General features: G+C 46.8%; 1 protein-coding gene across 1 annotated transcript in view; it reads right to left on the bottom strand.

Annotated features, from left to right (window-relative positions):
• Positions 1–10,008, bottom strand: part of Chsy1 (chondroitin sulfate synthase 1) — a 60,227-nt gene extending 50,219 nt beyond the window's left edge. Inside the window, exon 1 of the mRNA XM_038313719.2 lies at positions 9,692–10,008. Coding sequence (XP_038169647.1) covers positions 9,692–10,008 — 317 coding nt within the window. The remainder of the gene's footprint in view (positions 1–9,691) is intronic.
• Positions 10,009–16,117: the final 6,109 nt, after the last annotated feature.

Raw genomic sequence — 16,117 nt, 5'->3', positions numbered from 1 at the left:
AAGTATTCACTGTGGTTGTTTCTAAATGGTGAACTAAAAAATATTTAATTGGGAGCTAGAAAGATGGCTCAGCAGTAAAGAACACTGGCCTCTCTTTTGGCTTCCTTGGCACTAGACATACATGTGGTACACAGACATACATTTAGGCAAAACACTCCCACACATAAAATAAAATTGTCTTAACAACAAGGCTACCTAGAACTACAGGCAACTGAGAAATGTTGAGAGCAGGTGTAATTGTCTTCCTCAGGAAGTGTAAACCAACTAGTTTATCCAATACCAAAAGATCAGCCCTAAACACAGACACACACACACACACACGTACGTAACATTATACAGACTGAGCAGGTTGTAGTTATGTATTTAGAAACACATACACACAAACACACATGCTAACAACAATTTAAAGAAAAAGAGGCTATGAATTTGAAAGAGATAAAAGGCTTGGAGGGAGGAAGGGGGAAATGATATAGCTATAACCTCAAAAAAATGTTTAAATTGTTAAAAAATGATATTTTGAAAAAAAAAAGCATTCTCTCTCTCTCTCTTTTTTTTTTTTTTTTTTTTTTTTTTTTGGTTTTTCGAGACAGGGTTTCCCTGTAGTTTCTAGAGCCTGTCCTGGAGCTAGCTCTTGTAGACCAGGCTGGCCTCGAACTCAGAGATCCGCCTGCCTCTGCCTCCCGAGTGCTGGGATTAAAGGCGTGCGCCACCACCGCCCGGCCCTCTTTTTATTTTCTATACCTTCTACAAAAGGTATGTATATTTAGAACCAAGAAAAAATTCCCCAGGGGAAGCTTTGTGCTAACAAGAAAAAAAAAGAAAAAAAGAACAGTTTATTTTGTAATAACCTATCCAACAGGCAAATCAAAAGTAGCATAAGACTGAGTTCCTCCTTTTACAGTTTCTAAACTTAAAAAGTGAGGAGACTTTCTAATCCACAAACCCACTCTTACACACGCTGCCTGCTGGTTACAGAGTGCAAAGTTTGAAAGGATAGAATCACCTCAGATACTGCTTCTCAGTCTTGTTAAAGTGGCTGGGGGGGTCTAAGGAGGAACATGAATGTCCTGTAGAATTGACAGACACTAGGAATTAAATGTATAAATCTTTTCTGCTACAGAAAGGATTGAAGATCGAGTAACTAAAATGCATACATGAGGGGAAAGTGAGCAAGAGAACAACATTAAAGAGAGGGAAGAAAAGGTAACGCAGAGCAAGGCACCAAGGGCAAAATCTTGGTGACTGAAGGAGGCTCTGTAAACTGACAGCTAGAGCACTCCCAGGAGGTGCCCCTCAAACTGGAGCAAACTCCTGTGTTCAGACCTGAGACCACAGTGCCACCCATGCGTGATAACTGTGGCTCACTTTCAGCTACAAGCTGTCTAGGAGGCAAAAACAAAAACACAAAACCGTCCTATTGCTCAGGGCTAAGTGTAAAACTATGTCAGACATTGAGTGCTAGGAGAAAATCCTCCTCCAGGACCACTACAGGAAGAGGAAAGCATCTCCGTGGGAATCTCAGTTGGAGGGGCAATAGTCTTAGCTGTCCTTAGAGAGGGTACAGAGGAAGATGCTGTTGTCTACTGCCAGTCCCAGCAGCACAGGGACCTGTGAAGACAGCTGCCTCCCAGGGCTGAGGACACTCGATAACTACAAGAGCTGCTTCTCCCTCAGTACCAGGAACTTTACTTTTAATGTCCTTAGTATCTCTGAAAGGACATGGCTTCCTCTTTTTAAGTCAACTGACTCACTGTCCTCAAGACATGAGTAATTTCAAAGTGTTATGGAATAAGTGAAAAATAGAGAACAGTGGGGAAATTATCTTTAAAGGTTAAATTATAGTCTTCACTGCTGATCCTTAAACTTAGACTTGGTGGGAAAGCAAGTATAAAAGAGTATTCCTTACAACCCAAGCACTTGGGAAGCTGAGGCAGGAAGTAACCAGTTTGACTATTATATACTGAAATCTTGTCCTAAAAGGGGGGAAGGGCTTCTTCTTCAGTTGAGCTGCTGCCAGGGTAGATTACAGCTTCCTCCCTCAACAATGGTCTGGATGACAACCCAGAGGCATTTCCAACTATTAGGCACTAAGAGGAGTCAGTCCTGAGCCCAGGTTCACAACCAACAATGAGGGCACTCACCAAGAGACACAACACACAACACACCTTTTTTGACACCTAAGAATCAAATGCAGAATATAAATGACATACAGTAAGCTGTAGTCTCCTGAAGACTCCAGCCGAGTCCACAGCCCTCTGAACAACTTCTGTGCTGCTGCTGTAAATGCAAAGCTCAGGTATTTCCTGAGCTACGGTTCTCATTAGCCCCAAATAAGTGTTTTTGCTGGGGCTGGGGGAGTATGTATGAACAAAATGTAAGGTCCCAAATCTTAGACAAGTATAATCAGAGAGGGTAGGAATGATAAAAGCATCAGTGTCCTGGTGCTGTGAGGTGCTACCTGCAATCAACCTGCTCCTTAACAGCCAGACTCACTCTTAGCAGATGGAGGAATCTGAAGTGTCATTATCCACAGGAAACTCTGGGCCCGTAAGGACAGAAAGCTAATGGACATGAGCCACGCAAACAGGGGCTTCTCAGGGCCACTCTATCTTCTCACCCACACCTATTTCCTGGTCATCACCAGTTCTTTCACAGTGGGGACGAGAACACTGAAAAAACCAAAGAAACAGTCCTCTCAGATAAGGAGGGCAGCCTTACACACTTCTACCACTTCCGCCTGCCTTTGTCCGCAACATAAAACTCCTTCGGGTTGTGACCGGGCTTAATTAACTCTAAGGCAAAAAACTTGATTCAAACTCTCTAGTGTGGGCTTGTTTACTGTACCAGATCCTGAACACTTACCTGTGGATATCACCATCAGAAACAAACTCAACAAAGCCTCCAAATAGCAGGACCGTCAGCTGAACTCCAAACACAGATCCTGTCAAGCTACTTTCACGCTGAAATACCACTGTCGGCTCTACAAAACTCAAGTTCCTGAGGCTGGCACGTGTCAGATCCAAAGGACTCCAATTCCCGAAACTATAAAAGGTACTCTAAGTACTCAGAAGTGGGATCAGTCTGCTACAGATTTCTGGTATCTAGACAAAGGTCAGCATTCCACAGGAGTTTCCCTCGACCAGAAGGAGCAATTTCCCTTACTCTGGTAAAAGGACAAGTGGCTCCCTGTGATGACCATCGCATGTCAAAGCTCACGCTGGCCCAGTCTCCTTCAGTATCACAAGTCCTGGTTACACAGTTCAAAGTCCAGGCTGCATCTGAGCCCTTCTCACCTCCCTTCCCATCCAGAATTCCCTCCAGCTCACAGGCTTCCCTCCCCCGGCTACTCATTCTTTCTATAAAGGCTCATCTCTATCCTCTGCTATTCCCCCCTCTCTCACAGAAAACCCTGGCCAGGTGCAGTCTTGCTGCCCATGCTCAGTCTACTTCTTTCTTACTCTGCTCTGGACTCTTCCAGATGCCTCTGGCTTCTCTCTCTCTCTTTCTCTCTCTCTCTCTCTCTCTCTCTCTCTCTCTCTCTCTCTCTCTCTCTCTCTCTCTCTCTCTCTCTCATATCTGCCTACAATAAAAAGCCTTCCCCTTAACTACGGCATTAGACAGCACATAGGTGCCTTTTTTCAGCCTGGCCCTGGTATCCTTGCCATTACTTTCCTGCCTAGCGCTCACAGCCCAGCTCCAAGGAACTATTCTTTCTCATCACCCACCATCACCATTCCCTGCTGCTTCACGACTTAGAAAACCTGCTATTGTCACTGCCTCAAAACTCCTACTCATTCATTCTTCAAGGCTCAAAAGGGAAGAAAGGGCTGGAGTATGGGTGAGAAGCACCTTGACCCTTCCTTTGGCACAAAGTGTTAGCCCTTCTGCACACCTTCCTACCAGTACCTTGTGAGCCCTTGCCAGTCAACAGTCTTCATTTCTTCACCTTGACTGGGCTCTATGGGGACTGAAGCCTACTATTAGTAATCTTTCAATAACTAACAACTTAGTTAATGGCAGCAAAAAATCCCAGACTGCCAGTGGAACAAGAACATACAGCAAACCTTAGCGTATTTTATTGACAACACAAACCCTCAGACCACGATAGCTAGAATGACACTCACTGCAGGACCACATCTCTCAGCGGTTTCCCTACAGTGAATTCATACCTTGAAATTAGTTGTGCTCCAGAGTACATTTAGAAACTGATTATTTGCACTGTACATGTAAACACTTTCCATATTAATATTTGCCAAACAGAACTGTGTGGAAGAGACCAAGTGAGCTATTTCAAGCTAAACATAGTTTACTGAGCTCAAGAAATAAGGAAATTACTGAGATATATTGGGGAGACTCTCTTTAAGGCTGAAGAGGAACAGTCTGCCTAGATCCCAAGCATTAGGAAGAGTCATGAACAACATTATCTTGAGTTAGAGTCCTGTATCTAAAGCTAGTGTGTCTACCCTTTTCTTCCCACACTTGTCTGCACACTAATGCCAACCACTCCTAGACAACCAACAACATCTTCAGAGGAAGGTAAAAAAGAAACCAAGAAACAACTGTTTCCCACCCCAGGGTCAATAAGATCCAAATAACTGCGATATGTTAGGTTAGCTCAGTGTTTTTTCAGTTTGTGTGTGTGTGTGTGTGTGTGTGTGTGTGTGTGTGTGTGTGTGTATGTTGCAAGCAACTGGGAAACTTCAAGAATGCTGTCTGCTTCTGAAACAGAGTTTCTCACTGGCCTGGAACTTACCAGTTAGGCTAAGCTGGCTGTCCAGTAAACCCCGGATATCCTATTCAGTCCTCTGCCCTGCTTTGTTTTGTACCTGGGTCCCAGGCTAGAACTCAGGTCCTTGTGCCTTTCAAGCACTTTATTGGCTAGGCTATTCCACACAGTTGAAGCTCAGTGCTCTGAACATTAAGAACAGATGGGATTAATCCCAGCACTTAGGAAACAGAAGCAGGAGAATCTCTGAGAATGCAAGGCCAGCCTGGTCTACAGAACAAGTTCTAGGATAGCTAAGATTGCACATAGAAACCTATCCTGAAAAATAGAAAAGAAAAAAGAAAACAAAACAGATGTGAGTGGGGAGCAGGGTATACCAGCAAATATGTCCTGTGATCTCAGGACTCAAGAGGCTGAGGCAGGAGAACTTTGAAGTTATCCTTAGCTACTAAGCAAGATTTTAAAGACTTTAAACTGGATTAGCACAGATAGACGCCTTGGAGGCTGGAGCGGAAGCAGTTTTGAGTCACCCCTTGTGGCTGAGGATATCTTTTCCTTCAAAAGGTTTCCTTCACAGAAACCCTCAGGGGGTTGGCCTGGTGACACTCTTAGCTACCTGGAAATTAACGCAACCTTAAGGCCAGCCTGGACAAGATAGGGAGACCCTCTCTCATTTGAAAACTCAAAGGAACTGAAGGTTGATTTTCTGAACTTGAGGGAAATCTAAAATCAGGAGCTGGGAATAGGGACTTCTGCTTGCAGTATCAGCACTCAGAGGGTTGAAAGGCAGGAGAATCACTAATAATTCAAGGCCAGTCTGAACTACAAAGTGAGTCTCAAAACAAAACAAATCAACGACAAAAATGGGGCTGGAGAGATGGCTCAGTAGGTAAGAGCACTGGGTGCTCTTTCAGAGGACCCCAATTTGATTCCCAGCACCCACAGGGTAGCTCACAACCATCTATAACTCCAGTCTCAGGGGATCTGAGGATCTCTTCTGCCTCCCTTGGGAACCAGGCACACACATGGCACGCAGATATACATGCAGACAAAATACCCATATACATTAAAAATAATAATGACAATAAAAGGGAAAGACAGGTTGAATTATTGGACCATTTAGCTTCTATATGTTAAAAAAAACTAAGAAAAAATACAAAAATTGAAGAAAATACGAACTACAGTGAGTCACTCCAGACATCCAATCAACTCTGTTGCTAGAACAACAAACTACATGTGGATCATAGTTTAAAGTAAACTACATAATAGACAAAGAGCTTTGCAGATGAGCCTACGTGCATTGTTTTCCGTATTTATTTGTGGAATTTCAGCTACCCATCTCCCTTTCTGCTCAAAGCTTCAAGTAGTTTTTCCATTCTCTTGCAATACAATTCCATGAGTATGAACAGTCAGACCCAGTTCCTTCTTTTATGGCCTTCTGGCTTCTGCCTCAGCATCTAGCCTTCCCTTTGCCAATATGTTTATCAGTAAAATTCACACAACCAGTCTTTCACTATCTGACCCAAGTGGTATAAATGCCCCTTTCTCTAAAGCCACCTACTACAGACAGGACACCAGCCCGCAGGGCCCCTGTTCTATTTTCTCCACTGCGTTCATCACTAGCCCAAACCCTTTCTTTGTAGAGCCCTAGAACTAGCAGAACAAAGATCTGTCTTGCTGTGCTCTCCGACTCAGGTTTGGATCCACAAGGGCCATGCAGGTCATCTGCTTTACAAAGGGCTGAACCGTACCTACGTACACCTAGATGTTTTAATGAGTCAGGATCACGCCTGTGAGCCTAACTGCTGGCAGCTACATGGGATCAAGGAAAGTTGGCTCCAGCTGGTCTCTATCTGCTACACTTTGAGTTTCAGTTTGCCTGCTTTCAAAACTGTCGTGTCTGATGTTGTACCCAGCGGTCTCACTCTAAGTGCACAGCAGGTCTACAAAGTAAGAAGAGATCCACTGTCAAAGCAATACACTGCAGTAACTACAGTCCATGCAAGCACACCTTCCTGGATTTTTCAAGGGCTTCTTAGCTCCCTCCTGGATCTTGGTCCTCGGAAGGAAAAAGTTGCTAGTTACTATTCCCGAAGTACAAACTGCGGCATTTTCACTCTCTTATATCACCACGCCCTCTGACTGGAAGTCGGCCTCTCCTTCATCTATAAGTCAACCAACAGTTTTGTTAAATCGAAGGACGGGGACAATGGGGACAACAATCTGAAGGAGCTTTTGTTTGGTTTTTAAAGGCAAAGTCTCACCTAGCCAGGCTGGCCTTGAACTTCTAATCTGCCTGCCTCCACCTCTTGAATGCTGGGAGTTTTTCATGTGAGGAAGAATAAGCCAGGTGTGGTGGCACATGCCCCAAATTCCTAGCACTAGGAGACCGAGGCTGGAAGGTTCAGGCTAAGTTAGTCTGGACTACACAGAAAAACAAACAAAATTTACTTTTTAGGAGAAAGGTCACACTGAGCACACCCACTTCCAAACTCAGGTTCCACCTTGTGCTCAAGGTCCAAGAATCAAGCTACTTTCACTGTACCGTACATGGATGTTACATTTTAAGAGCTCAGTGTGGACTTTCTGGCCCAGGCTGCAAAGAACAGTACAACTGTAATAATAACTTACAACCCAATAACCTCCCTCCCAATTCAGGCCTTCCCTGAAAGTTCCCTAAGGCTAGCCAATCTAACTACCGGGTTGACAGGCAAGGACCCTGACCAGCAAGAAGCCCTTCCTGTGTTCTGCTTTCTTCAGAACACAGAGTAAGTCACTACAGGGAAGAAATGACTGCTGGGTATAGTGTTTCCTTCCTGGAAACGATTCCTTCTTTGTGAGAGGAAGAAACCAAACAGAAAACATTTCTCTCTCTTGATTTTCTCTGTGTAACAGCCCTGGCTGTCCTGGACCTCGCTTTGGAGATCAGGCTGGCCTCAAACTCAGAGATCCGTCTGCCTCTGCCTCCCCAGCGCTGGTATTAAAGATGTGCACCACCACTGCTTGGCTCAGAAAGCATTTCTACTTCCCCACTGCCAAAAAAAAAAAAAAGAGGCCAAAAGGACCACATACACTGCACTTCATGATAGGCTTTGGGAGATCTTGGCCAATCACAGAATAGCAGACTAGTGTACACTACACATCTCCCGGCACTGCTGGAATAATGATTCTAATGATTAGTATATCTTGACTTCATAAACATGAAATGTATTAGGGAGGGGCTAGGAGTCATATAATCCATGAGAACAAACTACTCTGGTAATTGTCTCCAGAGTTTCGATTTCATGTAATCTGTCACTAAACTGCAGTTTTACAGATTTTCAAAACCATAAACCAATTTAGTGGGTGCTTCCTCAATTTGATTTTATTACTGAAAGGACATGTATTTATCTATAGTGTATATGTTGTGTGGAAGGGCAAACGTACCTGATGGCACAGTTGTGAAAGTCAAGAAGACAGTTTAGGAGTCAGCTCTCTCCTTGTACCATGTGGGATCGTTCTAGGGACCAAACTCAGGTTGGGAGGTTTAGTAACACCTTTACCTACTAAGCCATCTGGGGTGGGGGTGTCCTTTCATTTTTTTTTTTTTTTTTTTGAGGCAGGGTCTCACTGTTAGTCACATCTGGCCTGAAACTCACAGAGATCCACCTGCTCTGCCTCCAAAGTGCTGAAATTAAATGCCTGTGCCACATCTGCCCTCGACTTCTGATGGAGATATTAAGTCATAGAACATCTGGGAGAGAACTTGGACCTGCTGGCTCTTGAACGATGTTGTTAGCCCATATGCAGCCACCTGCACTCTAAGCTTCCCTGGCACCCAGAATACAGCCTCTTGACTTCAGCAGCAGAAAGGGTGGGCAAGCCATTCAAGCGCAGCCTCTGGTCACTCTCCAACCCTTTTCACCTTCCCCTCAATCCCTCACTTGGCTTAAAGAACGGAGAGATCCGGCTATGCTCGTTCCCTTTCACCATCTGCTGCCTGAAAACGGCCCAGAAACTGGACTTAAAAGCCAAACTTACCAAAGTACTGGTTATAAATTGAAAACACACAGCGACTAGTGCAGCCTTGCTCAAAATGCTCGGCCCCAGAACATCTGTGCTCAAACCACTGTCTCTGATTCCGTGCCTGGAGGAACTCCAGACTTCACCCGTACAGTAATGGTTTCTGTATATACACACACACACACACACACACACACACACACACACACACTTCCACCAAATCCCTTTGCTTGCGTCTACAATTCTCTTCTATTTCAGTTTCGCTCCAATGCAAATTCATTTCTAACCCTCCTCCATTCCCAAACCATCTCCTTTCTAAAGGCTACTTTGGCTAATCCCTTTGTTAATCCTGAACAGATCGCAGCCACTTCATTAGTTTCCTAGGGCCCGGTTCCTTATGTACTGGCATACACCTCTGTAACTGAGCCAGGGAACATCAGAATGCAGTCTCTTGCACTGACTGAATCTATCACGTAAGCTGTTTTTCCTCAAGATTCTTTCTCTCTACTTAACAAACCAGAGTGGGCACTCTCACTAAAAAAAGGGGTGACTGAAAAATCCTAAAGCGTGGCATGGAAGAATCCTAGCCAGGTTAATTTAGGCGGGCTCTCCCTTTGCAAGGACAAAGTGCCTATCTTGGAGACTCAAATTATAACCTCTGCCTCCACTATCACAAGTACAACGCTTTGAATTTCCCCACCATCTTATAGAAGAGACTCGTTCCTTTTAACAAAGAAGCCCTGGACGTAGAAAGCTTATGCGTCTTGCAGGAGGATCCGGGTGAGAGGCACACCCCGAGAAGCCAGGCTAATCCATCTAATCCCAAAGTCTTGCCCTTGAGCGTCGCTCTCGCCCTCCTCCTCGTCCGGGGAAGCCTCCCGGGAACCCTCAGGCCGCCCGCCCCCCACCCCGCCAGCTGGGAAGCTGGATGCTGGAGATGGAGTCCACGAAAAAGGGGCTCACCTGTAGGCGGCCACGGCGCGGGTCTGCAGGTATTTCTGGGCGGTCATGACTCCCACAAAGAGAAAGTTCCTGTCACGCGGGATGCCCTCCGTGTCCGAGCTATGCGGCCAGAGCTGCGCCCCGCGCGCATCGCCTAGCGCACCGCCAGGCTGCGGTGCCGACTGCCCGGGCCGGCATCCTTCGGGACTGGGACGCCGCCGCGGGCCCACACGCTTCAGCTCCGAGGCGCGGGGCAGGACGAGCCGCGAGGCCAGCACGAAGCCCAGCACGAGCCCGAGCAGCATGCTGAGCCAGGCGCGCCGGCCGCGCGCGGCCATACCCGCGTCCCTCCGCCCGCCGGGCCGCTGTCCCCGCCGCAGGCTCCACGCGTCCTCCGTCCGCTGCCCCCGCCCGCGGAGGCCAGCCCGCCCTAGCGCCACCAGGCCCGGCCCGGGCAGCGCCGAGGCCGCCGCGGGCCCGCCGCGCCCATCGCGGCTCCCGAGCCGCCCGCAGGCCCCGCGCCGGCGCTTTGTTCCGCGCGCCCGCCCGTACCGCCGCGGCCTGCGCCTTTAAGAGGGGACCATGCCCCGCGCGCGCGGCCGGCGACTCCGGCGCGAGGCGACAGCGGCTCCTCCGGCTCGCGTCCCCCGGCTGGCTCGGCTTGGCTCGCGCTGCGCCCGCCCTCTCGGTGCCCTGCGCCGCCACTGCAGCTGCACATCCTCCGACTTAGCGCGCCATTGCAAAGGAGCCCCTCAACGTCACGCACCGCGCGTTATGAAGCGGCCCGCCGGCGGCGTGCCGTGGCCCCTCTCGGGATCCGTCCGCGCCTCGTGATTGGCGCAAAAGTGAATGGGGGGCAGTTCACGTGGACAAAGTTTAACCAGAAAAAAAAAAAAAGCGCGTCCGCCCCGCAGTCTGCGGCCCGGCTGAAGGGGCGTGGGTGAGGACCGGCTGGAACGGTGCGGGCGGGACTCCAGCCCTGGCTGCCCGGAACCCGCGGCCACGCCCCCGTCGCCCGCGGCCCGGCTCCGCACGTGGACCGAGTTGACCGGCTCCTCAGGCGCCCCGAGAGTCGCCACGCCCGCCCTTCCCTCCCCAGGCCGAGCTCCCGGCTCCGTGGCCAGCGCAGCCGTGGTGTCCACACTGCAGCTTTGTACGCGCCGGGCTGCGGGCGGAGCCGGAGCGAATACAGCCGCAGTTCACCTCGAAACGCTTGGGGCGTGCGGGCCGGGAGCGACGCGTGAATTCGCTGAGTGGCAATGGCTGGGCTCGAACTGGTGGACTCGCCTGCCTCTGCCTCCTTTAAGTGCTGGGCTTAAAGGAGATGGAAGAGTCGGTGCGTGGGTTAACGTTAGATGATCAACACCTGTATTGAGTCCCCGTGGGCAGCGAGATGGAGAGTATCTCTCACCTGAGTCCCTCAGTATTTTTAAGGGGTCGATTTATAACATACAGATTGTGTATGAGTGCGCGCACACGCGTTTTGTTCCTCGGGAAGCTCCACTTCGTTTTTTGAGACAGGATCACTCCATCTTAGAGGTTGCCAAGTAGGTTAGGCTCGCTGAATGGATTTTTAAGACTTGCCCAGTCTTAACTTTTAGACATTTTGTTTCAAACAAACAAAAACTGCAGCTAGGGGTACCTGCATGACCAATGTTTGTAAATACCAATTTTATTTCTTAGTCACCAATGTGTTAGGGTTATAACATCCAAGTAGCCACCTGGGCCTCAGTCCTTCTTTGAGACAGAGTCTAGTAGAGCCCCAAGCTAGCTGAAGCTGAATATTATCTTCAACTCTGTATCTTCTTGTTTATACAGCTGGAGTGGCTGAATTCCAGGTCAGTGTGCCACCATCCTTGTTTAGAGGGTGCCAGGGATCAAACCCTGAGTTTAGTATGCTAGGCCTGACTGAATTCTACCTTCTGAACTACGATCCTAGAGCCTGAGAGGTTCTCATTTAATCAAACAAAAAAGACAGAAAACAAGTATTCGTGGGTCTGGGGCTATTCCTGTTTCTCCATTTCATGATTAATAGATGAATAGGCTGAAATATTCCCATTTAAATGACAAAGCACAGATTCTTCTCTGCTGCTGAATGGTGGCTACTCCTGCTTATCCTTTGGATAGTGCCACTTTCTTTGACCCTTGTGATTTATTTCAGAAATAGTTCATTACCTGCCTCCCCAGACTCCCTCTGTAGGAGATGGTCCACATCTAAGAATAAAATATTCATTAAATAGTGAAGACAGGATTCCAACAGTGGTCTTTGGGGAAATACAGAACACACAGCCGTGAATTACAGACTGGGAAACCATAGAGAAAGATTCCAGTAAAGACCATAAACCACAAACGCCAAGAAGTCACCAGAGTCCCCAAAATCAGCAGCTGCCCCATAATTCACACTGATTTACATAAAGCACAAATCTGGCGAGACACAGATGTTCAACTCTGTGACACAGTCAATGCCTTCAGTCTCTTCTAGCCTGCTTTAGACACGTCTATATTTTGTAAACTCAAGTTCAATGAAAAGACAACTGTGTGGTGGAGTATGCCAAGAATGTGGAGTATCTTATTCCCAGTTCCCTGATGAGTAGAGAAGCTGTGTGCTGGAGCTGCTCCTTGGAGACTTAAGATTAGTACATTTATTTCGAGTGTGTCTGTTTGTGTGTTCATGCCCGTGCTATGGGACGCACCAATATTCAGGAGTTGGTTCTCTTTTTGCACTACAAGGGGCCTGACGACGGAACTTTTAAGTCAGCAGGCTTGGTGGCAAGCCTTTACCTGCTAAGCCATTCTGCTAGCCCCTTCTTGGAGACTGGTAGTAGCACACATGCCCCTGAGCAGGGGCTCATGCTGGATGCAGGTTCAGCCTGGAATGGGTGTGAGTCCTACACTGAGTCCCTACTTGGCCAAGCTTGGAGTCTCGGAATCTGACAGTCCCTTATTTCTCTGTCAGTCTTTTCCGCTGGAGCACATGAGGGCTCTGTAGTCGTGGTTCTAGACGAGGGTTTCCGAATTTCTTCAGAAGTGACAGCTCCCCAATGTCTCTGTTTGCCTGAGTGCAATTCTTTATGATGTGATGAAAATCAACCCCTGCCTACATCACATGTTCTCATTAATTGCAGCTTTGGTCTCTCATGCATTACATTTTTTCCTGCTGCTAATACATTGATTGCCTGTTTAAAACAGGCATAACATTTCTTATGATTTGCTGCAATTTCTTGGAAACCTTTGGTAAATACCTCAATTTTTTTTTTTTTTTTTTTGGCAGCATGCCTCAAACAACGGACAGAGTTCCCTGTATGGACTTTTTAAAGACACACCTACTGGCCTCAAGCCTCAAACAGGAAAAAAATAGTCATCTTTTCAAAAAAAATTTTAGAAATGCCTCTTTTGTCCTGTCAGTGGGTTCTGTTTGTTGCCCGCAAAGAAGAACTGTCGTGGTCATTCTGCTAATATGGCCACATAACATCAGTTAATCCAGTGAGACTTTGCCTCATTACTAACACTACTGTTACAATGATGAGCAAGGGCCTCATCCGCTTATTAATCTTTCTAGGCAGGAATGACAGCACACACTTGCAATCCTGGCACTTATTCGAGAGGCTGAGGCAGAAGGAGTGTCAGTTCAAGGCCTGGGTAAGTTGGTGAGATCCCGTTTCAAACTTAAATAAGGAACAAAGAAAGAAAGGGTTGTGGGTGTAGCTGAGTGGTACAGTGTCTGCCTATCACACACAAGGCCTTGGGTTCAATTCCCAATACTCATCCTTTTTTTCCCTCAATATTTCACTCTATTTGGAGCATTTCCAGTCGGAGACAGGAAATGACGATTGCGTATTTTGTTAGAGCTTCCAGACACCAATGGAGCCAACATTGTTGTCTAGACTGTCCTTAGTGCTGCATTAGTTAGGGTTATAGAGGAACAGAATGGATAGGATCTATATATGCCAAAAGGGGATTTATCCAGCTAGTCCAACAATGACTGGCTTTCAACGGATGGTCCAAGAATCTGGTGGTTGTTTCTTCCATGAGGCTGGATGTCTTAGCTGGTCTTTGGTCAGTGCTGGCGGCTCAGAGAAGTAGGTTCTAATACCAGGAAAGGGATGCCTTAGCAGCAGGTTAGATGAACTTGATGCCAAGAGTGAGGGTGGGCAGGCAAACAGTAAAAACTTGCTTCTTTTATCTGGGCTATGGCCCAGATTTAGGGTGGATCTTCTAGCCTCATATGATCCAGTCAAAGATAGTCCCTCACAGGTGTGCCCAGGTTCTTGGTTTTAGTTGATTCCAGATACAGTCGAGTGGACAGAACTAAGATTAGCCATCACAAGTGCCTCGTGCATCTTTGGTCTAGTTAGGAGTTCTGTGTCTGGTTTTGTGAGACACACTTTTTCACACAAGCCTGTGGGCATGTGCATATATATGTACCAGAGAGAGAGAGAGAGAGAGAGAGAGAGAGAGAGAGAGAGAGAGAGAGAGAGAGAGAGAGAGAGAGGAGAGAGAGAGAGAGAGAGAGAGAGAGAGAGAGAGAGAGAGAGAGAGAGAGAGAGAGATCTGGGAGCTAGCAAAATGAGAGAATGACTAGGAAATGGTGGTGCATAGACAGGCTTGGCAAATAGCCTAAATGTGTTTTAGAAGATACCTCATGACAAAGTCTTAATCCTTCTGTAGCCAGTGACTAAACACTGGTTGTCATAAATTCCCACAGCTGGACAGTTCACACATTTTTATCCACAGGACACCCCTCCCCTCTGCATCTCAGCCCCAGCGCTGCTCAGCTGCTGAACCATGGCTGTGCTTGGTGAGCTGGCCCAGAGAGAGGCTCACCACGGTTCTGGTCAGGTTTGGGTGGCTCAGGGAGCCACTCTGGAAAGGTAGCTCAAACTGCTTTAATGGAGGCCTAATAAGCTGCAGAAGAAGGCTTGAGCTACTAATTGAGCAGCAGTTGTCTGAATCTATGAACATCTAAAGTACAGTTCTGAAGATAAGAAAATACGTATAGTACACCCTTTGATCCACCCACGTTACACACACCCTGTGGATCTACACATCCATCGCGACAAGACTAGGTCATCTTTCTCACCTTTCACCTGATGGCTGCAAGTGGGAATCGCCACTTTCTGTTTCCTGTCTCTCAGCAATCAACTAAAGCAGAAACTGCAAAGAATAAATTGCATTTTTGCTTCGTATTTCCTTAATAAACCAGTAGGGAAACACCACTTCTTAAATCATTAAAGTGCCTACAGGAGGTGAGCATCCCTAATCTGAAAGACCTCAAGGCCAAATGTTGCAAACTCTGCAACATCTTAACTGTTGACACAATGAGAAACTCCACAGGTGAAAAACTCTGTAACATGAAATTTTGTTTTGTACACAAATTTAAAATATTGCCTAGAATTGCTTTCAGAATAAGTAAATGAAGTGTATATGAAATATAAATTTAGTCTCACATCAAATGTGTCTAATTATATACATGAAAAAGTTCAAAAACAACAGCGGAAACACTTTGAAGTCAGAATCCCTTGCCTGTGAGCATTGGAATAAGGACGACTTGACTCCCATTTAGGATCTCTGTCTGCCTGTTGCCCACTTCACACCTTCCTTTGCTTCGTTCTTTATTCTTGAACTGTCTATAATACTAGAGATTTAAAACTGGTAGAAGAAAGTCTTCCAAAATGTTCTTAGTATCGCGTTCATTTAAAAAAAAAAAAAAGGTTAGGGCACCAGCACTGCTGAAACTTGGGGCAATAGCGCCCTCTCCTGTGTTGTTCTGTGTTCTCGTGACGGTGTTTTGTTTTTTTTTTTAGCTGTGTCTGTGGAGGTCAGAGGGTAACTAACAGGAGTTGGTCCCTGCTCCATCATGTGGGTTCTGGAGATCAAACTCAGGTTACTCAGCTTTCCAGGTAAGAACCTTAACTCACTGAGCCATCTGGTCCAACCAAGGTTTCTTTAATCCTCAGTCTCAAATAAAACAACAATGAGCTGGACTTTGGGGGTGGGGGGGGTATACAAGTTTAATGCCAGCATTCCCCAGCATTTGGGAAGCAGAGGCAGGAGGATTTCTGTGATTTCAAGGCCAAACTGGTCTATATCGAGCCCCAGGACAGTCAGGACTATAGATGTTCTGTCTCAGAGAGAGAACAATAGCCACATGTTCCATGGTTCATTTTAGTTTAATTATTGCCTAATCTTGCCTAATCCAGTATTTTCAAAAACGATGTCCTGGTTCTGGATTTGTGCTGACACCGTAAACTGAGAGATGTTTAAATTTAGAAAGCTGTCAGTCAGAATGTATCCCCTGCATCCTGAATTAACAGTGCTGGAGAGGTGGAGTTGGCTTCTGCAAGTTTATCCCAACTGATCCTGCTGTCCACATTGTATGGAGCCACAGCTGGCCTCTTCAATGAGCCTCTCAACCCCCAGTGAATGCAAAATATCAACCTACGTAAG

This window comes from Arvicola amphibius, chromosome 12, assembly GCF_903992535.2.
Source record: "Arvicola amphibius chromosome 12, mArvAmp1.2, whole genome shotgun sequence".
NCBI lineage: Eukaryota > Metazoa > Chordata > Mammalia > Rodentia > Cricetidae > Arvicola > Arvicola amphibius.
This window is presented reverse-complemented; position numbering and strand designations above follow the sequence as displayed.